Below are 27,457 nucleotides of genomic sequence, written 5' to 3' on the forward strand. Positions count from 1 at the left end.
GCGATGTATCGCATGCAAAATATTGTCATAAATTTATTTATAAGCAAACCGAAATATCCTCCAAATTGTATGCATTCTCGTATAATCGGTCCATGTTATTTGCATATATGGATACAACCAGCTGGCGAACTGGAAATCAGAGGCAGGGTATTGTTGATGTATTACTCAGGTCAAGCTAATGGATCAAGAGCTAATGTGAAGAGTATTAGAGACAGGGGCAGCCCTGCCTAGTGCCTCTTTGTATCACGATGGGTTTAGATGTGCACCCGTTTGCACGTACATGGGCCGATGGATTTGTTTACAGTAGTCCAATCTATACAGTAGTCTAATCTATTCTATGAAAGTAGGGGGCATTCCCATTCTCTGCAGCACAGTAAAAATATATTCTCATTCCAGGGAGTTGAACTGGTGGCATCTAGCAATACCGCTGTGGCGTCAAGTTCAGGATTGTGTTGATGGAGGAGTGCAAATATAATGCGTAGACTGTGTGCTGAGGAGTGACCTGGCACAAACCCAGATTGGTCTGGCAACCCTAGATTTTGATTTTGAGAGGAGAGACAACAGTGTATTCACTATTATTTTGGAGAGTATTTTTGCGTCAGTGTTTAAGAGAGACAGAGGCATGTATGACTCACATTGTTCAGCAGAGTTTTTAGGTTTGAGGATTGCGATTATAAGTGCTTCTCTGAGCGATGGGGGAAGAATATGCTTTTCTTGTGCTTCCTCATATGCTGCTTGTAGGTGGTGCAAAAGGAGAGAAGTGAACTCCTTACATAAGTGGCTCGGAAGGCCAACGAGGCTTGGAGACTTGCTGTTCAGGAGCTTCATTTTTACGTCTTTGATTTCTCCTAATGATAGAGATTGAACCAAGAATCATTTGATGCCCATCGCTCAACCAGGTCAGTGTAATTCTGTCCAGATATTCTGTTGCAGAAGCTTGAGAATAGCATATTATATAAATCTGCGTAACATCCAGTGAAACTCGCAGGTATGTTTGCAGTATCATAGTACTATATGCCATTTGTAGACGTTATTTTAGGAATGTTAGTGTTTGCCCAGGACGTTTTTAATCCATTTGTTAGGTTCCTTCCTGGTCTTACACCCTCGCTGCAAGCCCTTGCTGTTGAGTACTTGGTCATGTGGTTGATATCCTATTCCGCTGTTTCATTGTATTCTGTCATCTGTTCTGTTATTTCTGTTAATATTTTGGGGTCTTGGTGAACGCCATATTTCTGCTTCATGTGTTCTACCTGTAAATGAGCGTGCAGTGTTTTCAGGATAGCTGCCTGCTTGCTAATACATATTCCCCGACTGTGAATTTGACTGCATCCCAGAGAGTCCCACACTGCCCATCAAGCCCGTAAAGAGGCGTTGACATCATCCAGTCTATATTTCTGCTGAATATCAGCACTACATGCTCCAGCAGTGCACAATCTGGGCAGCCGATATAGGTTGTCGCATCAATGCTTTTAACTTTTAAATAACTCTTCCCCTTTCCACATCAGCAGTCATGCTACCGACATTATTTGGTCCAATAATTAACATACTGTCACAACAGCACCATCAAAAACAAGGGAAATAAAAACAAAAATGAACACAATATACCCAATAGTATAGATTCCTCAGCCTCCATAAAGTCAGTGGTGATGGTCGGTGGAGCAACAGGTCATGCCTGGGGACCCCTCTGACATGGCAGAGGTGGTCGGGACTTAGTGGTTCATGGGTTTATGGGTAAGTGAGCCATTGCACCACACAGGTATCTCCCCGAGAGTTCATTATCCATCTTTCTTCATTGTGTTAACTGTTTCAATATTATTGTTATGATGTATAGGCTGCCTTTATGGTATTATCCTAAACCTTTGTGCACATGGGAGGTGCTGTTATGGATGGCATATCATCAGCTTGTTAGTGGTCCTTCAGTTTTATTCTGAGTCGCTGTGATGGGTACGGTACGCCTGTGCAGGGAAGCCAAGCTTGTGGTACTTTCTTTGGCTTTCATCTCTTCACAAAAATGTTGCAGCCATTTGCGAGTTCTGAAGTATGTGTTGTTTGCCATCTATTAAGAATTTTAGTCTTGGATATTCTATCCTTGCTTGTAATTTTATCGTGACCAGCAAGATTTCACGTCTCGACAGTCCAGAAAGATTTTTATAGGGCATCTTGTGATTGATATCTCTTTTTTCTTTCGCAAGCTGGAGGACCGTATCTCTGTCTGGGAGGTTCATGAAGTGGGCTATGTTTTGCCGGACAGGGACTACAAGAGGGGGGGGGGGGGTACAAACTCAGCGAGCAATGGGCCTGCTCTACTGCGAACAGTTGGGAGAAGTGTCCAGCTCCAAATATTGATTGTAGCAGATTCTCCACATAGTTCTCAAGTTTGCCCATATTCTCCATTTCTGGTTTTCCCACTATACACAGGTTGTTTCTCCGGGACCACGCCTCCAAATCTTCAGACTTTTCTTTAATAACTGACACTATTTTCTCAATGTGTTCCAATTTGTTTGCCTTCTCTTGCATATTGTCTTCTGCATCCGATATGCGTTGCTCTGTTGTTGTGATAAGTTGATCTTATTTGTCCATTTTGGCCACAATAGGTCCATTCTGGTGGCTAGTGTGTCAGTCTTAGTGTCTATTGAGAGTAGGCCAGGTTGCATATTTTGTAACAGAACTTTCAGGTCTGGATATACATCTTGAGGCTGATCTTCAGGTGTGTCCAGGCTGTTTTACGGTTGCCCCTGCTTGGCTGTTTTTGCTGTGCATCTTGCGTCAAACGCCTGTCTCAGTTTCTTGTTATTGATTTTATCCATTTTTTTTGTAAACAAATTTTATTCAGTTTAGCAGATAACATAGACATGTCAATTTCAATTTCTTATGCATTATACAATCTCATAAGCAACATTGCGTCAGTGTGAGGGTATAACAAGCCCTAGTCCTGGTCCGATCTAAAGTTATTGATTTTATCCATGCTGCTGATTCGAAATGTAATTTTTTTTGTTTGGTGGGTGTATCGGCAGTCACAACAAAATTGTAGCAGGCGCATATAAACCCCTAGTTTGGTGGCATAACATTCCCGATCGAACTGCCGTATTATCATTTACCAGTGGACGTAGTGAAATGTCCAGTGGAACTCGGTGAACTACATATGCCAGATAGACTGTGGAGGAGTAGTGGCTACACTGCTGAGGCTCTCACCAATATGGGTCCCGACTCCCTCCTCGATAATCCAACTGGAGGGGCACGGGTAGACCAAGGCTTTTTGATTCTAGGGGCAAGTGGATGCCTTTAAGGTAATGTTGTTTACAGTTGTTGAGATTGTTCTTCTACTGTATAGGCACACTCCTCTTTGATAATGGTGCATAGAGGGGGACTCTGTGATATTGAGGGTGCAGTATCAGTTGCTATTGCTATTGTGTCTCCTGAGGCGGAAGCCGGGAGTTGTGAAAGCGCGATTGTTTTAAATTTGAAAATTGTCACTGTTACTTGATTTTAATTAAGCAACACTTCCCTCACCTGATCCCAGGCATTCCTCACCACCGTACAGCGGATTCTAGCGCTGAAACGGGACCCAAACACCCAGGCTCATTGACGCCATTGTAGCGAGGAGCACGGACACGCCCCTTCGCTTAGGCCACGCCCACTGCAAAGCGTCTACATAAGCGCCACGATCCAGAGCGGCGCTTGTAAGCTATTGTGTCTCCTGAGGCGCCTTTGCTGGCGCCCTCATTTATCGCCCACCGGGACCACAGAACGGTTTCTTACAAAGCTTCGAAGAGGCACTCAGCACCCTCACCATGAAATACGCCAATTTTACAGTACTAGGCGATCTAAATTTCCATCTTGACAAACTCAACGACCCTAATACAATATGGCTAAATGAACTAACCGACATCTTGGGGTTGGAAATACTGACCAAAATGCCTACACACAAAGCAGGTCACATTTTGGACTGCATTTGCACCAATTTTAAAACCCTAACTGTAGCAACTCCCCTGCCTCAAACGTGGACCGATCACTGGCTGATCCCTTTTAAACTGATCGCCCTTAAGAAAAGGTCCAACACGTTCAATCCAAAAGTCGACACCCAGACACAGATAGACTGGAAAAAACTAGTAAACTCCCCCAACCTGCACCTCGTCGCTGAGAACTCGAAGCCCCCCCCCCCACTGGCTGTATTGAAACAGACTACAGCAACTTCTGTAAATGGATCACAGATCTCGGCGGACCTCCCAACCCGCAAAAAGTGAGAAAAAAGCAAAATAAAAAACGTGCCCCATGGTTTCTCCCCCCACCTTAAAGACAAGCGTCAGAGGTTAGAACCCTTGAAAAGAAATGGCGCCGCACTTATAGTGCTATTGAACTTCTAGACTACAAAACTGCTAGGAAACACTATCACGCAATGATAAAAACCGCCAAAAAAGATCATTTCCTTGAAGTCATCACTATGTCCAACAATAATCAGAAGGAAATCTTTAAAATAGTTGATGACTTCATAAACCCCAGAATCCTTAGACAAGCGATTCCACCTTCACCTGCCCTGTGCAATTCGATAGCAGACTACTTCGAACAAAAAATCCAAAACCTCATTAAAGATTTTCCAGATCCCCCAGAATCCCTTCTCCATGAAAAACCACTACCTACTAATAAAAACCCTCAGTTAAACAAATTTGCCCCGGTCAGTCTTGACGAAACTCGTCAAGCTATCCTCTCCATCAAGTCAGGCTCCCCTTTTGATCCGTGCCCCCCTCTGTTGCTCCACACTCTAGTGGACACAGTCAACCCTACTATAAACACCATCATCAACTCTTCTTTAGCCACTGCCGCCATTCCATCTGAATGGAAACTTGCCGCCGTGAAACCTCTTAAAAAAAAAACCCTAGCTGACCCTACCACACTCTCTAACCTTCGCCCAATATCACTGCTTCCACTACTGTTCAAACTCACAGAGGCAGCGGTAAACAAACAGCTGACCAGATTTCTGGAGGATAATCACCTACTACACCCGAGCCAGGCAGGTTTTAGAGCAAAACACTCCACCGAGTCAGCCCTCTTACACACAGTGGAGACTCTCAAGATAGCAATGGATCAGGGAAAAAAAGCCGTCCTGATCCTGCTCGACCTGTCGGCGGCCTTTGATACGGTCTCACACCCCGTATTAATTGGCCGCCTGGCAGACTCGGGGCTAACAGGAACTGCCTTAAACTGGCTAAAAAATTTCCTTAGTCATAGGAAACAAGTCACTATATTAGGAAACTATCGGTCAGGCAAAAAAGCACTCAACACAGGGGTGCCACAGGGCTCCAGCCTGAGCCCAATTCTTTTTAACCTTTATATGACCCCTCTGATAGAGCTCATCACCTCCTTCAACATCAGCACGATATCGTACGCTGATGACACTCAGCTCATCCTTGTCCAAGACAACACTACTACAGCTGAAGAAAATCTGAGAGACTGTCTCACCGCAACTTTTGAATGGATGAGAACTCACCACCTCAAGTGTAATTCAGGGAAAACGGAAATCCTCCCCTTTGGTCAGGACAACCTTTTCTGCCCTAAACAGTGGTGGCCCCAAGATGCTGAGGTCCCGCCAAACACCATCAAATCAGCCCGCAACCTCGGGATCAGGTTTGATGAAGCTCTATCCTTCAAGCAACAAGCAGGCACTGTGGCAGGGTCCTGCTTTAACATCATCAAAGGCTTGAGAAGGTTTTTCGACCTCCTCCCCCTGACAGCTAGGAAGACAGTAGCAGTGGCCCTCATCACATCCCGTCTGGATTATTGCAACAGCATCTACGCAGGCTCCAATAAAAGTGTTCTGCACAAACTGCAGATGGTGCAGAACGCCGCAGCCCGCCTAGTACTGAGACTGCCTAGGAAGTCATCTGCCTCAGCAGCACTCAGAACCCTGCACTGGCTGCCTATCCACAAGAGAGTGCTATTTAAAATCCTACTTATCACTTTCAGAGCCTACCACCAGTCGGGTCCCACCTATCTGTCCCAAAGGTTTGGAAGATACACTCCCTCTCGTTCACTCAGGTCCTCCAACCTTAACCTACTGGTGGTCCCTAGATTCAGACTCTCAACGAAAGGAGGCAAATCCCTAGGATTTTTGGGAGCTAGAGCCTGGAACAGGCTCCCCACCCAGATGCGCCTGATCCCCTCAGAAAACCTGTTTCGTAAGGCACTCAAAACCTGGATTTTTAATGCCTCTGACACCTTCGTCCTAGCACTAATTTAATCTAATTTAATTTATTTTCAGGTCCACCAATCCCTCCCCCCTTCTGTTCGCTTTCGTACACTTCCTTTCTCCCCTCCTCTGTGACACTTTACTACTAGCGCCAAGATGCTCCGTGGAGTGTAAGTCGCGCTCTATAAAAGCCATATCATATCATATCATATCATTTAAATTAGAGATGGCTGTCTGTGATTTACAGACCAGCTTTTTCTCCGATACTATCCCCTCTACTTACCGCAACTGCCGCATAGCTACTGGTTCACATCACACACTTCTCGGACCCCTCTGAGCGGGCCACCGCCCCTCCATCTTCAGCACTGCCTGACCGCCACAGCTGCTCTCTGTCCGCCGACTTGGATGCTTCTTCAGCATGTCAGATAGCTGGATCTCGCAGCAGTGCTGACTGGTTTCTTAGTCTCTCGCTCTGAGGAGGTAAGCGGCCCAGGTGACATGTCTGCACATATAAGTTGGGTCGAGGGGCATGGGGTACCACTATCCCAACTAGTTCTCTTCCCTTCTGCTGCTGTTCACAACAGCAAATCTTTGATTTGGATTCTGTTATGGGTGCTGCACAGTTCAATTAACCCTATGTGCGGGATTGCTTAAAACTGTCACCCCTAAAAGCGCTTCAAACTGTTGGATTTTATGCCAGGCCACCTGAGCAGCACTAACTTACGACCATGTAGGCTGCCAGCTCTTTAGCACCACCAAGAAAATTGTTACAGCTCCCTCTGCATTGAGGGTATTTTAATCTTCTTTGCAAAAAAAATAAAATACAAAAATGAGAAAAATGCCAGAGAAAAAATGTTTTTATCTGTATTTCCTTCTTACTATGTACCCACTTGATTTTCTTTTAGCCTCCTGGGTTGTGTTTTTGCCCTTCATGTGACCAGCAATTAGGCATGTGTTCTGAGACCTGCCTTGCCACCTACTCTCCGACCTTTCCAGTATTAATAGGCTTGCCCCAGGCATCCACAGACTGTACATATCTCTGACATCTAACCCAACTATGGCACTCAGGAAGCAGAAACTTATTAAGCACAATCCTTTATATCGTCTTCCTGACTTCTCCGAAGACCTCTCTTTTAGTTATGAGTTTTTATTTCAAACACACTAATAACAAATGTGTTGTCTTTCAGGATACTTTCACAACACTCATAGCTGCCAAGGTTTCAGATTGCTTATGTGTGACATTCTCATAATTTCAGTGTAATTATGAGTGACATTTTAACGACTATGACTGACACTTTCACATGAGTAAAATCAAGTAACAAAGATAAGGGAAACATATCAATATCAGAAGTTACACACATTTGAGCAACAAGAAACTCTAATTAAAATCTTAAAACTGCTGCAAAGCACCAGAAATAGAAGGGCAATAACCGGAGACAAACTGTGTGACTGCAGTCTATAGTAACAGAGGGCAGGCAGGCACTACTGAAGCTGCTGAGAAATGCCAAGCCTTTTGTGTGTAAAATGAAAAGAACGGCACCTTGGTTTGGGCCATATTACTAACATACCTCAGTGCTTGGCGTTTGAGCTCTCCCATATCTGTTTTGGGTGTGCCTGCCTGCAGCCTTATAAATTCACTACGTGGCCCAAAACACTGTACCAGCAGAGGTGTCACCCCTACCTTAGATGCAGAGAGTCGAGAATCATGGCCGTACTAGCTCGGGGCCTGCAGGTGTTTGGACCACGGCAAGGAGCTAAAAATACAGGGAGGTGTGACGGTTTAGTATTGCTGGAATGGGAATCATGAACCTGCAGTGGACTCTGGGAGTCAGGTTCAGGCCGGGACAATACGCATCGCCCACTTCCTTATCGGTGAGCCTGCTGCTGTCCAGTAAATGTCCCTGCTAACTATCATGCAGGACACCACGAACAACCCGCCAAAGCAGACTCAGTCATTGGACAGGACATAACTCCTCCGCATAATTCGGGCAACCTCAAAACCCTCACGCTGACTGTCGCGCTTCAGACCCTCACTCCACAGCAATGTGCAAATCCATCTTTTTGGCATCTTGACACCCTCAGATATGCCGATGACTCTGCCCGCTGAGCCCCACAATGGAACAGCACCAACAAAGGCAGCAGTTAGGGGCTTCTGAATCAAACACGTTTAAATTAGGGGGTGACACAGTTCACAAGTAGCCATTACATGAAGACACCTGTAGTATCCTCGGGCGCAGGGTATCGTTGCAGCCTACCCGCGTCCCGAGGTCACGTTAGCGTGGGCGCGTGTCGTCACGCGCCCGCAGTATAAAATAAAGAGGCGTGGCCGGCTAGTTAGTCGGAGCCACGCGCAAACCACACTACAGGCTTCTGAGCATTATTAAAGTCGCGGCGCCGCTATAATTAGCGCGAGCGCCACCCGCAACGTCACACTGGCGACAAGGGGCTTTTTCGACCCCACACTGTGCTAAGTGCCCCCCCGCTGCAGTAATTTGGGCCGTTTTCTTGTGCTGTGGTGCCCAGGCCCCTGAAAGACCACGAGAGCCTTGTAGGTGCATGCTGCTGTCTCATGGTGGTGAGTGTTGCTGCCACAGTGCCCTGGAAGCCCTATCTTGGGCCCACTGTTGCTGGGAGCTGCAGGAAAGTGAGCACTGTTGAAGTGAGCTGCAACGAAGAGTGCCCCCACCACGCCCTGAAGCTGGCCCACGCCCGAGTGCCACGTGAGCCCACCATTGAGAGCAGGGCTATGCATTAGGCAGGCGACCACCAGAAATGAAAAGAGGGAAAGCAGGCCACACAAGTAACCACCAACATCGGCCAGGCATTACCAATGCACCCAGGAGGTGAGCGTCACAGAGACTGCGCAGCGCACCACGCACGCGCCAAAATGGCGTCGATTCCTGCCATTGAACCATTTATTGTGGATGGAGCTCCGTCATCCCTAGCCCCACGCTGGAGGGATTGGACCGATCGTCTTTAAATCTACTTTGAGGGGGCAGGCACAGCCCGTGAGAGGCGCAGAGCCCTACTGCTCCCCCTAGGGGGCAAGGATATCCACCGTATTTACAAGACGATAGTGGAAGCCACACCCAAGTCGTATCACACACTCCTTAACGCCCTAAATGCGCACTTTGAAACCATGGCGAACAGAGACTATGAAAGGTTCATATTTCGCCAGGCCAAGCAGGAAGCAGAAGAGTCGTTAGACGCTTTCCATGGACGCCTGAAAGAGCTGGCCAGCACGTGCGGATTCCGGGATGAACAGGAGGAAATCCGAGGTCAAATAATCCAAGGGTGCTACTCCTCAAAACTCAGAGTCACCATCCTTCAAGAGGACGGCAAGCCACTAGCGGACATCCTTACCTTAGGCTGCTCCAAAGAATTATCGCAGGCCAGAGCCTCCCACATGGAAGCAGCACTTCACCGACCAATCAAGACAGAAAAGTCAACGTGGCGGAGAAAGTGATTGTAGTAAGACCAAAAGTGCGTCAAAATGCCGGGAAGAAGCAGCAAGACAAGCGGAAGGAGTGCGGATATTGCGGTGGCAACCCCCACCGCATGCAGGACTGCCCGGCGAAAGGGAAGAAGTGCAGTGCGTGCGGATGGATGAACCACTTCGCAGCAGTATGCCGATCAACGAAGTCAAAGAAGGAAGCCGCTCACGCTGTAGTGGAGGAACGCGACAGCGAGGATATGGACAATGACACAAGCGAGTACCCAGTCCACTATGTATTCGCAATTGATCAGCCACGACTGAAGAAGCGACGTCTGCCAAAATGTTGAATCAAGATTCACCAGCAAGAGGTGAGAGCCACCATTGACACAGGAGCATCCATAGAGTTGATGGCAGCCAACGTGTACAACCAGCTGAGTAGCGGGCCCCCTCTGCATGAGGCAAAGATCAGAGTGTTAGCATATGGCCAGAAGACCCCTATTGCGCTCATAGGCTGTTTCAAAACCGAACTGCAACACCAGGGCCTCAAGGTACCAACTACTGTATATGTCTCGAAAGAAGGCAGCGGCATGCTAATAAGCGGTCAATCAGCGGAAGAGCTGAGACTCATATCTTTCGCCATGGCAGTGCTCGAAGATGAACTAGAAGCCATCCTAGAAGAATTTGGGGGCATCTTCAAAGGCATCGGATGCCTGAAAGGGAAGGAGGTCTCCCTCCACATTGACCCGTCGGTCCAATCAGTGGCCCTGAGACATAGGCGAATCGCGTTTCACCTGAGGAAGAAGGTCGAAGAAGAGCTGGAGGCGCTGGAGAAACAAGGTATCATCGAGAAAGTCAGTGGGCCCACTCCATGGGTGTCCCCAATCGTAGTGGCCCGAAAGCCGAAGCAGCCAGGGCAAGTCCGCATCTGTGTGGACATGCGCCTCCCAAATGCGGCAGTGAAAAGGGAACGTCACCTAACCCTAACCGTTGACGACATTTTAGGAGAGTTGAACGGCGGGAGGTGGTTCTCAAAGATGGACCTCCGGTCCGGCTATCACCAGTTACCACTACACCCGGACTCTCGGTACATAACCCCCGTCTCCACGCATGTGGGCCTCAGAAGATACCGACACCTCAATTTCTGGGATCTCGAGTGCCGCTGAGGTGTTCCAAAACACCATCCGGGAAGTTCTCAGTGGGCTCCCTGGGGTCTTGAACGTAAGAGATGATCTACTTATCTATGCGTCGTCAGTAGAAGATGATCACCAGAGGTTGAGGGGAGTCCTCCAAAGGATCAAAGAATCCGGTCTAACCCTCCACAGAGAAAAGTGTCAGTTTCTGAAGAACAGAATCAGCTTTTTTGGATATACATTCTCAGACCAGGGAATTGCCCCAGACCCCGACAAGGTGAGAGACGTTCGAGAATCTCCAGTTCCCTCCAACATCTCGGAAATCAGGGGCTTCCTAGGAATGGTGAACTTTTGCGGATGGTTCATCCCCGACCTCTCCAATCTCACTAAACCCCTCAGGGAGCTGACAAAGTCCACAACCACCTGGCAGTAGGGCCCAGAGCAGGAACAAGCATTCAATGCAATGAAAGCGGCCCTGTCAGCGGACACGACTCTATCCTATTTTGACCCTACCAGATCCACCAATGTAGCAGTAGACGCCAGCCCTTACGGGCTAGGGGCAGTCCTCACCCAACTGCAAGGTAACGGAGAATGGGCACCTATCGCATATGCCAGCCGGTCCCTAACGGACACTGAACAGAGATACTCTCAAATAGAGCGAGAGGCAATCGCAATCCACTGGTTCTGCCGGCACTTTCAAGTATATGTATATGGTCATCCCTTCTCTGTGTCTACGGATCACAAACCGCTCATAGCCCTGTTCCAAGGTTCAGCATCCAAGCCGCCACCAAGGATTGAAAAATGGATACTCCAACCGCAAGGGTATGACTACAGGGTCGAGTACAAACCAGGCTCATCGAACCCGGCAGATTACCTTTCAAGACACCCCCGAAAAGCCACGCAAGCGGAAAGGGAAGACGCAGAGGAGACCAAAGAATATGTTCGGCTCGTGCTGGAAAGGGCCCGGCCTCCGTCCATGAGTCTCGAGGCCAACATTGAAGCCACCCAAAGAGATGAATGTCTGCAACTGGCCGCAGCAGCCATCCAGTCGAAAGACTGGCGCCCGATACAAGCCACCTTGAGCAGGAGAACGCTGCAAGCCAAAGCGGCACTAGAAGCAATTATGCAGGTTAAAGACGAACTGTCTATCGACAGCCAAGGCTGTCTCCTACGAGGACCAAGGTTGGTGATGCCCTCCGACTTGGCTCAGCAAGCTGTAGATCTGGCACACCGAGGACACCAAGGCATGGTGAAAACCAAGAACCGACTAAAAGCCAAGGTGTGGTTCCCAGGCATGGACGCAATGGTCGAGCAGACGGTCAGAACTTGCACCTGGTGCCAAGCAGCGGGACAACCAGATTGGCCTCATCCAATCATCACCGAAGACAACCCACAAAGGCCGTGGGAGTGCGTGAATGCAGATTTCAGCCATCTCCCCGATGGGCGCTTTACCCTAGTGATCATCGACGACTTCACGAAATAACCGGAGGTAGAGATCGTAGGGAGTCAGACAGCGACTGAAGTCATCACCAAATTTGAGAAAACCATTGCCACGCACGGAATATTCGAGGTGGTCAAGACGGACAATGGCCCACCCTTCCAGAGCCAAGAGTTTGCGGACTACCTAAGGAGCTGGGGAATCCATCACAGGAAAGTGACTCCACGCTGGCCCAAAGCCAATGGGGAAGTAGAGAGATTTATGCGCACGCTCAACAAGACTATACGCATTGCACATGCTGATGGGTCACCGGTGGAAAGGGCCATCTACAGTTTTCTATGGGAGTATCGGCTAACACTGAGGTTCCGTGACGATTTGAACCCGTGTTTTCAACATTGTCGTAAATGCATAATTTTGGTATCAGCGAACCGCAAATGATCCATTTAGCATATCCTGGTGTTTTCGCTATGCTACGAGCAAGAGTACTCCTGTTACAAACACATTTCCGATCTACCCATGGCATCCATCTTAGATCATGGCAGCCATTTTGTGTTTCCTTGCCCTCACATAGACAATAGACACGCAATGACCTCTGAGTACTTCATTTCAATTAAGGGCACGTAGGCTTAGCCGGCAATTCACCTCTCTAGTGACACGTGCACCTTAGAACAGAACATGCCGTGGCTGCATGACTCGACAAAGGCTGCCTCCTCTGCCTGAGGCCAGTCCTGCTATACTGGTTCTCGTGTTCGTTGGCCTGATCATGATTAGGCGGCCGAAGCTGGTAGCCTTGCCCATTTACGACCCACAAACATCTCTTATCCTGCTTTTCTATCATCTGCACCTGGCTCTGCTCCTTTCCTTCTGGGCCTTTATTAGGGGGAGGTAACGAAATTTACGATGAGGCGGTCCGGCTCTTGAATGAAATGTTGACATGGGATTGTGATGGAATAGTGGGAACCCCTCTTCGTAATGTTTGACATCAGATATTATCGACGATTCCAGTGCAACGCCAAATATTTATTGTTTAGGACACAAAGGTTTGGGAATGTACTAACATTGTGAAGAATTTGCCTGAAGGCCAGTATTTAATATATAAGGAGCAACCCTTCCTGTACAAATCGAACAGGCTCCTAGATACTGCCCGTGTGTAGTTTCTGTGACTTCTGTGTCCCTGCAGTAATAAACCTTTGGTCTTTGACGCCACCATCGAGAAGCCCGTGTTTCTGTTTATTTGTGCACCGAGACAGGTAGAACTCCGGGGTCTTCGGGTGTTATCCCTGACACCTCTGGACGGAACCAAAAAGTCCAGAACTCCAACACCTCATCTCACAACCGAGGTAGTTCCTGGGCCAGCAACCATGGGCCGAGTAGTAAAAGACACTGTTCCGAACCATCCAAACTGGGTCCCAGCCCAAGTCGACACGGAAAAGACTCTATCTAACCGGACATGGTCCAATGACCAGGCCAGCGCCCGGAGACGAACCAAAGAATCCGATATCCAAGAAAGAGACAGGGTATACATCAAGGACCGATATCCCGGGAGCAAGTTCCGACTCCCGTTTGAACACCAGCCTTGGACTGTCCTTCGCCGAACTGGTACCATGGTGACTGCCCAGAGGGGAGCTGAAGTTGTCACTCGCAATATCTCTTTCTTTAAGAAAGTCCATGCTGGGACTCCTGGTCAGCGAGCGGAGGACGGCGACCTAGAACTGCCAGGACCGTCCCCCACCGAAGGAGATAACCGGATGGACTCAGACACTCAGCTGCTGCCGGCAACCCTAGGAGAGAGCCTGCCGAGCTCCCCTGGTAAGGTCTCCGGAAAGCAGAACCCCCGACAAGAATGACACCGGTGGTGCCATTATTGAGGGGGGAGAGCCGTCCAGGTATGGGCTACGCCAAAACCCGGCACCATCCTCCAGGCTGGCGGACTTCATGGTGTGATCACCCAGAGACTGGAATCTAGTGACTGGTAACAGACCCTCGTTATTTCTATTGTGTCCGAGTTGTGCTATTGTTAAATAAAGGTTAAAAGGAATGTAGTATCCTCGGGCGCAGGGTAGCGTTGCAGCCTACCCACGTCCCGAGGTCACGTTAGCGTGGGCACGTGTCGTCACGCGCCCGCAGTATAAAATAAAGAGGCGTGGCCGGCTAGTTAGTCGGAGCCACGCGCAAACCACACTACAGGCTTCTGAGCATTATTAACGTCGCGGCGCCGCTCTAATTAGCGCGAGCGCCACCCGCGACGTTACAACACGTTACCTCTTTTTTTGTGTTGTGTTTCTGTGTGGGCGCTGCAATCGACGATCACTGCCCAGTGACATAAGGCTCGGCAGTAACTTGATTAGGAGCAGCGCTGGTCACATTATATTTTAGACTGCCGTGGGAGCCAGGTACAGTGCGAAAAGCAGAAGGACGCAGTGCTGCACGCGCCATAATTAAAGCACCAACACATTCTCCCATACATAAACTCACCACCTTCGGCAGCAGGACGTGATGGCACATCTCCTCCCACGTGACCCCCCCAGCGCATGCAATTATAAAATAAATGACTTGATCTACCTGTCTGTCCCGCCTTGGCTGTGAGGGTAGAAGCCATTTGGCCTGACAATGAAGTCAAGCTGAGAGTGGCCCCACAGGAAATTACTCGTATCCAATGTAGCAGTGAGCTGCCTGCGGCCAGCAGCAGTCTTAGCACAGCTACAAGCACCAAACAAACCAGCAGAAGCAGCGCCCGCAATGCAAGTATGGTCCGCTGCCAGCTACCATTTATCACACCACAAAAATATTAGACAGTGCTTCATGAGGCTTAGACACTGCAAATTATGCGTGACAATGCATTTCAGTGCGATGATGCGGATCACCACACTGAAATGCGTTGGTGTCACACCTGATGCGTGATACTTGACAGGACTGAACACTTTCTGGAAGAACAACAAACCAATGTTTCCAGCTTACCTTTCCATACAATACTTCAATCATGTCATTGATAGACTGCAATTCATCCGCAGCCAGGTCTAACAGCTGCTTATCATTTCTGTTGTCCGGACCTAATTTAGAAAAGGTATAAATAAAGGGGTACATAAGGTAACAGCAGTATTCTGATTGTACGAAGGTATTTTACAGTTCTCTGCCATACTACTGGATTATAAAGATTTGCCCAAATTGTGGTTCCCTCTTGACCCTTTTCTAAAAACAAATCCTTACCATGAAGAAAATGTACTTAAATTTTTTTTTACTTCAATAACAACAACAGATTTCCACACTGGGGGCCTAATTATGATGTTGGGCGAATCGCCACCCTGAGGCAGCGGTCCGACTGCCGGATTAGGATACCAGCGGTCGAAGCGCATCGGACGGCAGTCAGAGCCTAATCCCTACAATGGAGGTGGTGCATACAGAGGAACCGCCGTAGGGATTAGCTGTCAGTTTCCGACATTCTTTTCATGGCGGTCGACCATGGGCCTCGACAGTACGGGTCAGTAAGACAGACACAGCCACCTATGCTTGCCAGTAGTTTTCATACAAGGTGAGTGGGGGTTTGTTGGCAGAGCTTGATCCACCTTCAAGTGTGGCAACAGTTTTGATCTCTCTCTCAGGCATGATGGCATCAGAGCCGGAAGTCAGCTTGTGCTCTATGGAAGTTGGTCAGCCTGACTGCAGAAGGGTCAGTGGTCTGTTGACAGCCGTAAGTCAACAGAAGGGGGTTCGGGAAACAGAAATGTTGTGTGGCTAATACACAAGCAAGTATGCCTTCCATATGAAGTATGCTTATTGTTTGTTTTTTACGTTTTGGAAGGGAAAGTGTCAAACGTATTTCTCAACCTATCAAGGTCAATAGGTTTTGTAAAGCAGTGCTTAGGTTCACATAAGTAACGGGGATAGCTTATCTACCCATTCTGGGTCCTGTAAATACAGAAGAACCATAAAAGTTTCTGCACAAGAATCGTCATTTGCAAGCAAAAGTCAGAAACACGTCATGGCTATAAGGACTAGGATCAGAGGAGGCAACATCACTGATTAAATCAAGGGTCATGAATTTGTGTCTGTGGAAAGATTGGTCTCACCTGTACAGAATGCTGGGAATACGACTGTAGCCCACAGGATACAGCATGATGTCTACAAAAGATTGATTGTTAATGGTGCACTAAGAGTCACTATAATGAGGATGACTGGGTAGTGTAGTTGCAGGAGTTACACAATTTGAAATTACCTTCAGTTGACAGTAAAGATAAAGCATGTGCAATACCAATGAGCGGAGTGTTCTCACTGGTTGCTAGATTAAAATGTTGGTGGGGAGGGTGTGTGTGTCTATATATGGAAAGAGTTGAACCTCACCTTATGAAAAGAAACCCTTGGTTTGTATTACATTTGGAATGCATACAATAGTGGTCATCAAATACTGGACAAATAAAATTACCTGCATATCAGTAACAATATATACGAGTAGGGGAACATGTACAAATTGTATATTGTCTAGGCATATTCAATAGCTTTGTCCGAATATTAAATTTAGCAACATTGAAAGCTAAACTTCTTTCATCACCTTTCTACAGCATTTTTTTTCTTTACTTCTCTCAACACAATTTGTTTTACCATAGAGACATAAAAGATTCAAAAACAATGTAAAAAAGTATAATTATTTCATCAAGACAAAGTGCCATAAAACCCATAGATCTTTATAGGAACCATAATTAGGTAGGGTTCTTACTAATTAGGTCATCAATCAGTACATTTGAAGACGCTCACCCCATTATAAATGCTTAGTGGAGCCACTGGCCAAAAAGGATGGTCTCCAAACTGCAATACTGTTCCTTTGCAGCCTCGCCCTTTCAACTGTTGGCAAAAGAAGCTGTATCACATGCTGGATATACGATTCTTATTAACTTACTGGAACACATGGATTCAAGTTCCAAAGCCTCTCGCTCTGCCTCTTGGATTTCCTTAAACACTGCAACAAGTGGAGACAGCTCTGCATATCTTATAGCAATTGCTGCTCGATGAGTCTCCTCCAGGGTAGTTTGATTTAGCATCTGGCCAATGTGTGCATGCTCGCTGCAGATATCCTTCAAATATTTTTGCAGTGCTTTCTGTTTCCACAGGGCTTCTGAATCATGGTGAAAATACCTCTTTGGGTAAGTTCTGAGCAGTGGGACAGATGAAAATATTTCTTGTTTATTTCCAAGAAGACCACCTTTGGATATCTGAATACACCTTTTCAGAAGAAAGGCATGAGGTTGATGGTGGTAATGACAAGAAACAACTAAGTGTCTAATAACCCACAGTGCACCCATAATGTTTCATCTCAGCATGTATTTGATTACCTGAAAGGGAAAACAGTTAGAATGTATTAAATTAATGATACAAACTTTAGATACAGAGTATTCAAATCTCAGTTCTATATTGCTGACAACAATCTAAATCTTCAGCTAATCAAACTGGAACAAAAGCTCCCAAGTTAATCAGAAAAAGGGAATGTGGTTTTCAGACACTCGAATAATAGGTACAAGCCAGAATCATACAGTAAATTGTATGTATGAGGTATTTGTTAAGTTCACAACTAGCCAAAATGAAGAAGAGCGCAATACCGGGGAAAAGGCAATGATATATGTGATTGGAAGCGTAGCTGGTTTTTAAGAGCAAGAGTAGGCTTGACAATCCCATACCTTGTAGGCATCATTAGAAACATTGTGAACAAAAATAAGTTCCCTGCATCATTCTGGAAATTAATTTTACAAAAAATGATGTTTCAAATGGACCTCTCAGACACAAATGCGGCTTTGTTTTCAACTATTTATTAAAAGCTGTGGGCAACTGTGAAAACTATAAACCTAAGTTGTTACTTTGCAGGTTTTTGCGCCAGGAGGCATTACATGAAGATCAGTACATCGGGCGTACCTTTACAACTCAGGTTATTAAATCGGGATTTTTTAGTTAACTCATAAGTGAAGTATGTGTAATTTTCAAAACACACACCTCTATAGGAAATTAAACAAAATTTCATTAAAATTTATTTAATTACTGTCAATGAATTCTCCTATCCAAAAAACATCCTAAGCCCTAAAAATGTCTTATCACCACTATAAACAATCCTCCCTGAGTCCTACAAACTCCTTAATACCCCTTTGTTCTACCCATTTCTGAACCCTAAACACTCTTTACACCTTTGCACTACCCGTCACTCCACCCTAAACAAAAAAAAGTCTTACTACCCCATGCACTATCCTTCCCTGAGCTTTAAAAACCCTTTACGGTTCCTACGCATCACCCATCCATGGGCCCTAAAAACACTTTCCTACCATAATACACTACCCATTCCCGAGCCCTTAAAACTACTTAGTACCCATCAATGAGACCTAAAACCCCCAAACCACCCCTAAAGACTACTTATCCCAGGATCCCAAAATTTCCATTACCACACATAAAATCCAAACTTCTCATTTAATTTTTTTTTTAAAAATAATTGCTACTCCCATACACCTATTTTAAAGTAAATATTTTTAACATATATAACAATTTGTACTTTTGATAAATAATATTACCATTTTAAGATCTAATATATATTGTATTAAATAATGTACAATTGGCTGTGTTCAAGGCCTTAATAAAGTCTTTCTGTGTATGTTTATAGTCATCTAAATGCTCATTGTCCTGTCTTTGCGTCATATGTGGAGGAGCCGAGCATTCTTGTGTTCGGAGCATGCATACTTCGCTGTAGGTGGGAGTCTCTTATTCAAACAAAGTTTGATCCCTGAGAAAAACTCTGCAGGCGTCAGGTGGCCGAAGTGGTCTCCTTCACGAATATGACAAAATCACTGTGCTGAACATCAAGAGACAGTGAAGCAGCAGTTTTGCAAAGACGCAGTGTATGTGAGTGACATGCAAAATGGATGGTTTCTAGTTCTAACTATAAGCCAATAGGCAACTTTGTGATTCCCTCAACCATGTTTTAATCCACCAGGTGGGAATTTCTGACCGGGACAATCAACATGTGCAAAGTTGGCGTGAGCCATCATTTATGCTTGAACATCAGCATGTGCACCAACCACAACCATGACGAAGATGTATTCTAGTTTTCGGGACTCCTGTAGCAGTTTCCTAATGAATGAAGATGATTCACAGAAGGTGATAATTTGCATCTTAAGTAGGGATGGACTTGGGAACCAAAAGCAGCCATTGTAAAAAAAAAAGCTAAAACAAGCCAGACTTCGTTCTTCTCCTTGCTGTCTCTCTTTCCATCCATCTATTCTCTACCACCTCTTCTATCTCTCTGATTTCACGCTCTTTCTCCATCTCTCTCTCATTCTCTCTCTTTTTGAAGCCCCCTTTCTATCTACTGCCATTTATCGTCTGGGTAAACAAAAAAGTGATGGATGGAATGCTTGAATTAATCTCAGCTAGTGCTAATTATTCTGGGCCGCATCCCAGTCCATCATTATTTTGAAGACTATGACACCTCTGTTTGGAGCCAGGCATATGCAAATAAGTTCTGACCCTGCTACAATGGGAACAGTCTAGTCTAAACTGTCAGGTCAGATCCTCCCTGATCTGGAATACAAGGAAGCCAGGGCCGTATTCGCCCTTATTAGGTCCTATGAGCCAGACATAGCTTGGTTCCAATGGCTCAGTGTGCATGGAACCCACGTTTGGGCATACTTGTCCCACTTATGCCATCAAAAACAAAATGATTGATGGAATGCTTGAATTAATCTAAGCCACTGACAATCGCTCGGACCACCTTTGGAATGGGATGCGGCCAGAGCGATTGCCAGTAGCTCAGATTAATTCAAGCATGCCATACATCACCTTGTTTTTGATGCCGTTGTTATTCTCTGGGACATGGGTACTCGCAAACATTTTCCAGTGGCCCAAAACGTTTGCCTGTCATGTAATCACGACAGGCCGCATTGATGGCAGGTGGGGGTTATAAGGTGGGCATAGGGGAAGCAAAACATGTACATATAAAGCCTGAATTTCACATTATGAAGCAAGAAAACCTGGGTTCAATGCCGGCTTCCCCACTTGAACAAATTGTGTGATCCTAGAAAATTACTATAATTCACTTCACATTCTTTTTCTTCATTATCACATATAAGAGAACCTCGAAATACACTACTTTAGGATGAGCACTGTACAAAGCCTTCTCTTGTGTTTTATTTGCTAAACTACATTGTTATCCATGTAAAATAGGAACCCTGGCCACTCATATGGTAAACATAACAACGGACTTGCCTCTTAGTTCACTATTTGCAGTGTTGCCAGGGTGGAGGGAAAGAATAAATGTTTCAAAATTCTTCTTTTCAAACTATCACTTTAAAAAAAAAAGTTCTCACTGCACTGATATAATTGAATATACTACGGCGAAACGCTTCTGCATGTTAATGAAAAACACGTTTTGAATTTTGAGGAGACCATCAGATTTTTACAGTTGCAACATGTCTTTAAAAATAAACATGTTTCTGAATTTAAGTGGTGCACAACACCTTAATTTCTAACTACAAATTCAGTTAAGCTGTAAACAAATGTGTGCCCCTTTATTTAACATGTTTCTCAACGTTAGTGCTAAGTAGAGAAACAGCAGCCCAGTGCTGCTGATGGCCTCACATGTAAAGGTCAGGGGCCCGCATGTAAAGGTCAGGGGCCCGCATGTAAAGGTCAGGAGGCCGTATGTGCCTCGAGGCATTACTTTGAGTTTTACTGCTGTAGGAGCTGCGGAAAGTGACAGAGGCACTAGCTGTGGCCCAGACATTCAAAACTGGCATCCAGTGGCTTCTGTCCACTAATGACCAATGTAATAAAAGGCCAGTCCATCCCTGGACTTAAGTGCTCCCACGCATCTGTACTTGACAAATTATATTGTGTAACCTCCTGTAACAAACATATCCATTGAGTAGGTTTATGATGGATGAAATGGCACATGTTCCCTCTCATAAGCTGCCATTTCTGAGGCAGGAAATGGTTACACTTTCTTTCAGATCTTTTTGTGCAGTATATAATGGCCAGCTACTTACCAGTAATCTGCAGTACTCTAGGTTTCCCAGTTACAGTCCTTTCTCCATGAGAGAAGCCTCCTGTTATAAGAATAGTCACCAACTCTATAATTACCTGCTTTACCTCCACTGTTGTATGATACATAAACACTTATATCCCATCCTGTAATATTCAAGTTACCATAAATCTGAAGCTGAACCCCAACAGGCCGGGAGGGATGAGAAACCTGTGCTGTGGTAGGGAAACCTAGCGCTTGGAGTAATGAAGATTACCGGTAAGTAACTAGCCATTACCTCCTCGTCTACCTTTCCAGTCACCATCCCTGTTCCATCAGAGGATACTCAAGCACACTATCGGCTTCATCACTCATCATGAAAGCAGGACAACAAAAGTGATGCTTCAAATTTAAAAATAGAGAATATAGTAATATAAATTGCAGTCAGTCCATGTAACCATAATTCAGCACAGCATTGAACACACAAGAACCAAACACAGAAAAAAACATTGTCTTCAATATATTCCTATACGGTTTGTGAATATATGGCAGGATGACTAGGTAGCAGCATTACAAATCTCTAGCACTGATGCCCCTTTGACCGCTGCTAAGGATTGTCAACCTCCCTCAAATGAAGCCTGGCAAATACTTCTCCATGGTCACATATGCATTATAATTGCCAGTTTTAACCACCTACTCAAGGCTTTCCCTGAGGTTTTGGGCCTTACCTGCAAGACTAAACGTAAAAAATAAAGTATCAATTTTACCGAAAAACGCTGTCTTGCTCAAATAGAAAAAATGATAATATAAACAATGTATTGAAGAAGCAACTTAAGGTATGAACTGGGGACTCGGCCGGAGGCCAACCATTTCGTGAAGAACTTTATAAAAGGCTCTGAATTCAGAAAGGCTCAAATACCCCAATTCTTCTTGCGGAAGAAATAGTCACTATAAGAACACTTTATAGGTAAGAAAGTTCACCTCTATAGTGCCCTAGAGTTCAAAACGAAATCAGTGCACAGCCTGCAAAACCAATGATAAATCCCAAGAAGGTAAAGGGCAATGAAAAAAAAACTTCTCAGGATCCTAAAAACTAAAGAAACGGAAGCGTCTTAGAGACTCTGAATGCACTTACTGCTGCCCAGAGTGCCTGCAATGTTGCCATTTCCAGACCTATTTGAAACCTCTCTTTAGGAAAATCAAGGATTTGGTGTAGGTGTGCATTACCACTGTCTAAAATGGCTGCGTAGCTGCAGAGCTCTGACCTTCTTCATGTCGCCGATAAGTATGCTGTACTGTCCCAGGTAGGGAAAGTTCGATCGGCAGGACACTGCCAGTCCCCAGGCTGGGCTGTAGACACTTCACCAGACATTCCGCGGGTGCAGAACACTACAGTGGCTGCGGTCTAACTGTGGATTGTGGATGCAGGCCACTTTACCATCGGCAGCCATGAATCTGGGCATGGATATAAGTGAGGAGGAGGAGCAAGAAAGCACAGCCCAGCTCTGAAATTGCAAGACTGACATAAAAGCTAGACAGAACTGGGAAATCCTCCACCTAAAGGATGTATATATGGATGGCCCCTTCACACCGAAACTCATGCTACAAGGCTCTGCGAGAGGCCGAGGGCGGATGCCCCAAGCATTAAGAGCGACCACAGGCCAAGAAGGAACAGCACCATAATGTAAAATTCAAGTTGAGAGTATCTGGTGCTGGAAAAAGTATATACCTAGTAGGAGTGAGGCATGTCAGATGCAGAGCTGTTGAAATATGTCTGGTACTGGAGAATTGAGACTTCAAATCCTGGGCCCGACAATATGTACCAGTGCACAAGGTACGAGAGAAGGCTGGAAGATTATTTCGAGAGTTCTTTATCAATGGTGATTGTCAGCTTCTGAATGCGGCACACGGTTCACTTGTGGATAAGTGAGTAGTGATCCCACTGTCTATAGTTGCTTACCACTATCAGAGTTCTAGTTTTACAACAGCACATACCATCTCCACAATGGGGAAACAGACACCAAACAGAGTAAGTTCAAGTTTGAGCAGAAGAAATTCACTAATTCAAGGACGAGGACCCCTTACCCACCGGAAATTCAGGATACTGGGGATATGGCTGAATATGCTGAAACAGGCATCAAATCAATCCTATAGACCTGAAGTCTAGTTTAGGCATGATTGAGGCCAAATCTGAACATCTCCAGGGGCAGTGGGGACATGAATTTAGGAAAAGGAGACGCCAGCTAAGGGGACCGCCCTACCAGAAGCTCAGAGGAGGGGCTTCAAAATCTGACACATGACGCGCTTGAATTAAAACCTGGCTGAGACGGGCCCTTTTAGTCTGTCTTAGCCTGGCAGAGGCTGGGCTGGGCTCCCCTCTAACATTTGACTGACATCTGGAGCTTAAACCAAAATTGTCTACAGAGGTGGCTAAAACTCTGGCCACAAGGGAAAAATGTGATCCTCTTCTATAGTCATGAACAGGCAAGTAAGTGAACCTATTAAATCATACTTGACAAACCCAATGGGACTAATAAACTCTGAAATCAAATAGTGTGTAGGGGAGATGTGAACTAACCTAGAGTGCGGTAAATGAAGTGCATACTTCAGTAAATATTACTAATAATGTCCAAATCACACAACTTGTGGATCATTAGAAGTCTGCGACTCCTCACCTGAGTAACCCCTGTGTGGCGGACCAAGATTTAGGCAATTCAATTAATAGTGCTACTTCTTTAAGATCCTATTTAAGTCCCTTGCCACATTAAAAGCCCAAGGATGCAAAATATTTAAAGTGGCAAAAGCATAAACAAGCTAAAGTGGAGGTAAGCCATCAAGAAATTATAGCAATTTCTAATCCTCCCCCCACCTTCACTGGAGGCACCCCACAGTCGTACCAACTGGCACTTTAAGCAGCCATTGAGTGTCGACTACACATATGCTGGCCAAATTACTGTAGCACCGATAAATGTCTTCCCCCCCCCCCGGAAAATGTAATAAAGAGTTTGTTCACTGATGTAATGGATAGACTTCAGGCAGTGGACTCTGTGATATTTAATCTTACAGACTGTGTTAAATATGTTCAAAGTATATTGCTGGATAAAAATAATAATAAGACCATGCACTGCGGTCACAATTACTACACAGCTAGAACTCAGAGTACATCGAGACAGTGTCAAGCACCCCGTTCGATGTATGCCTCGCTAAAGAATATCCCTAAATGCATTGGGGCACTCAAATGTGGATAATGGGAGTCATGCAGATTATTCAGACTCTGTAGCTACAACTACTGCAGCTTCTGGTGCACCTAAAGTTCCTTCTGCAGTGAGTATATCCCTTGTCCCTTTGAAATCCCTACTACGACTCTAAGAGAGATTTTTAATTATCTCCGGCTGCAACCCCATATGTTCTGGTTTTAAAAGACGTCCCAGTACTTCATTCACAGCAATCGGAAACAAGGCTTCCTCTATAAAATAAAATCATTTATTGACTTTTGAATGAGCTGGGAACGGGGGATCTAGAGGATACATGAAAATTGTTCAACAAGAGTATTGTGGATAGATATGTACCATGGGTTGGAAATATGACAATAAGCATGTGGGGAGACTGTGTAGTTATAAACTTTTTTCATCCATGTTTAGCTGCGTTCATAAAAAACTAATAATCATTCTTGGAAAGAGCGTATGAAAATTACCATTGTCCCTCTGTAGTTTTTATTTTATAGACCGATATCTTTGAGTGTCCCGAAAGAGCAGCCAAGTACTAGTATAATTATGGGTCAAAGCAATAGGAGATACAATGTTCCAACTTTAAATCGTTTTGAGCAAGTGCCTGGTGTCAGTGACAATATACTAATTCCCCTCGCCTAAACCTAGGAAGAGATGTAGGTAATTAGCTTATGTGCTCTGAGAATACTCAAGGGACATTAGATGTTGAAGATATCTACAGCAGTTCCGATCAAAAAGTGGGGTGCGCGGCGAAAATTAAATTGGCCGCGTAGATGTTGCAGGTGTGTCGAGTAAAATGTCAAACTGAGATTAGCACGCCCAACTAGCAGGTTGTAATATTATATGTATGCAGAAAAGTTAGGTTTCAAATTATTCTGGGATGGATTTAAATTGCTCAACAACCCCGCTACTGGCTCCTTATCAAGCAGGGTGAAAGGCAATTTAGGCAATTTATACACACTGATTTATGTTCTTCTATAAGTGGAAATACTGAGGGTAAACAAAGATTTTCCACACTACCAAATGTTTATTATAAGGGTGAAGGCAGAACTTAAATGTTTTTTTATAATCCACTATTATAACCATTGCATTAGTATTAAACAGATTAAAGTAGTATATGCCCTGCAGCAGGATAGATATTTTCTGCAAAGTGGTAAAGTTTGCTATGTTATTTGGGCAGGTGATTTTAACTACCACCCATGCTTCCTCCCAGCAAAGCGAGTTTGTGGATAGCAGGGATGAGAGTCAAGCTCACTTTGAGCATACGGTATATGGGGAAGCCCTGAATTCTCTTGTTCTGAGGTTTAACATGAATCTCACTCTTGAAATAAACCAACCTAATAAGTGGAGAGTGTCCACTCTCTCCACCTTTTTTGGCAGAGGACATTTAAGCATAATCCACTTTATCCTAATGTTGGATAACTAACTTCCTCTAAGGTCGGGTTATTATGAAGTAATTGCCTCATGTCTAAGTGATCACAATCTTGTTGTGGTGGAGTTTCTCTTAGGGCTGGGTCTAGACAGCAAAATGGAGTGAGTAGGGAATATGGAAGTGGGGAGAGTAAACAGTGTACGCGCTAAATGATCTGGCATACATCCTTCCAAATTTACTGCTGATTTGGTTACCAGCAAACAAGGTTCCCTCCTTGAAGACACCCATGTTTCCTAGCGGCACCAACCCACTTGGGCAGTTATTTTGGGACAATTGAGGACGCAACAAGCACCCACTTGGGATCGAAAAGTTGGAAAACTGCGAGTACCATGATGCTTAGCTGCACACGCCCATATGGGGCGGGACTTGGAAGTATAAAATATGGTTTCCCAACAGATGCGGATGTTCTCCTACCTTTGCCAGTGATCAAGGAATGTTTTTTCCGAAACGCGTTTGGCTTACATGATGGAGCCGACTTGGAACTGTGATTCTTATGTGGTCTGCATTAAAAGGAGGTGATTTAACTCTTCGTGAGGGTGTCTTCAAGGAGAGAACCTTGTCTGATGAATATATATATATATATATATATATATATATATATATATATATATATATATATATATATATATATATATATATATATATATTCCAACGTTATAGTTAGTTGGACTCACTATAACTTGCGCGTGCAATGCACTGCTGATGACATCACATATTACATCACTCATGACATGGTCAGTGACATCACTCATTACATCACTGATGACAACATCCTTGTGACAAAGTGGCAGACCTCCTATCAGCATAAAATAACCTTTGACACACACATTCAAAAATAGAAACTAACATTTTCTTAAAAAATGGGAAACCAATACCAATTACAACAACTTATTAGGTAATTCCAACATCTACATAAACATCCACTCATTCACCAACAGTTCTATATAGTCACTCATGCATGTACTTACTCATCATATGTACTCATACACCTATACATCCTGTTACACACTAATACTCATCCATATAGTTACTCACACACAAATTCACACATGTAAATAAACTATCAAAAAACCATTTACTTGATTATACTGCTATATGCACACCACTACACATACTTCTACAGAAACGGAAACATATTTACTCTCTTAAACAATCAATTATAAAAACACATACTCACTAACCCACCCATACACACAATCATCCACCCATACAGTCTTGCACACATGCTGTCTTCAAAATACATACAAATAGTGAGTCACTCATTCATGCATCTGTGCTCTAAGTAATATCCACCACCGAACCATACAGACACTGATACTCAAAAAAACAACTAATAACCCATATACACACTCATGTAGCTACTCATCAACCCATGCAGCCACTTATACACAAAGTGAGACACAGATACAGATATTTAAATATTTAAAAATGACTCGCTAATATATGTATTCACTAAGATACATTTAATAAGTCAGTTAACCAATCAATTTTACACAAAAAAACATCCATTTAGACATTTATTTACCCATTTATTCTTCCATCAACCTTTAGATATACATATATAAAAATATTTATTTTTCAGAAAGATACACATTCACTGGATGATGTCATCAGTGATTTCATT

General features: G+C 44.8%; 1 protein-coding gene across 5 annotated transcripts in view; it reads right to left on the reverse strand.

Moving 5' to 3' along the window:
- MTRF1 (mitochondrial translation release factor 1) overlaps nt 1–27,457 on the reverse strand; it is a 143,681-nt gene that overhangs the window by 80,442 nt on the left and 35,782 nt on the right. For all 5 annotated transcript variants that reach the window (XM_086934939.1, XM_086934940.1, XM_086934944.1 and 2 more), the window contains exons 2-3: nt 17,080–17,512; nt 15,147–15,238 (exon numbers count right to left, since the gene is read on the reverse strand). In XM_086934939.1, the coding sequence (XP_086791065.1) occupies nt 15,147–15,238; nt 17,080–17,482 (495 nt within the window). In that variant the 5' untranslated portion in view covers nt 17,483–17,512. The remainder of the gene's footprint in view (nt 1–15,146; nt 15,239–17,079; nt 17,513–27,457) is intronic.

The sequence above is a fragment of the Lissotriton vulgaris genome, chromosome 8, assembly GCF_964263255.1.
Source record: "Lissotriton vulgaris chromosome 8, aLisVul1.2, whole genome shotgun sequence".
Lineage (NCBI taxonomy): Eukaryota > Metazoa > Chordata > Amphibia > Caudata > Salamandridae > Lissotriton > Lissotriton vulgaris.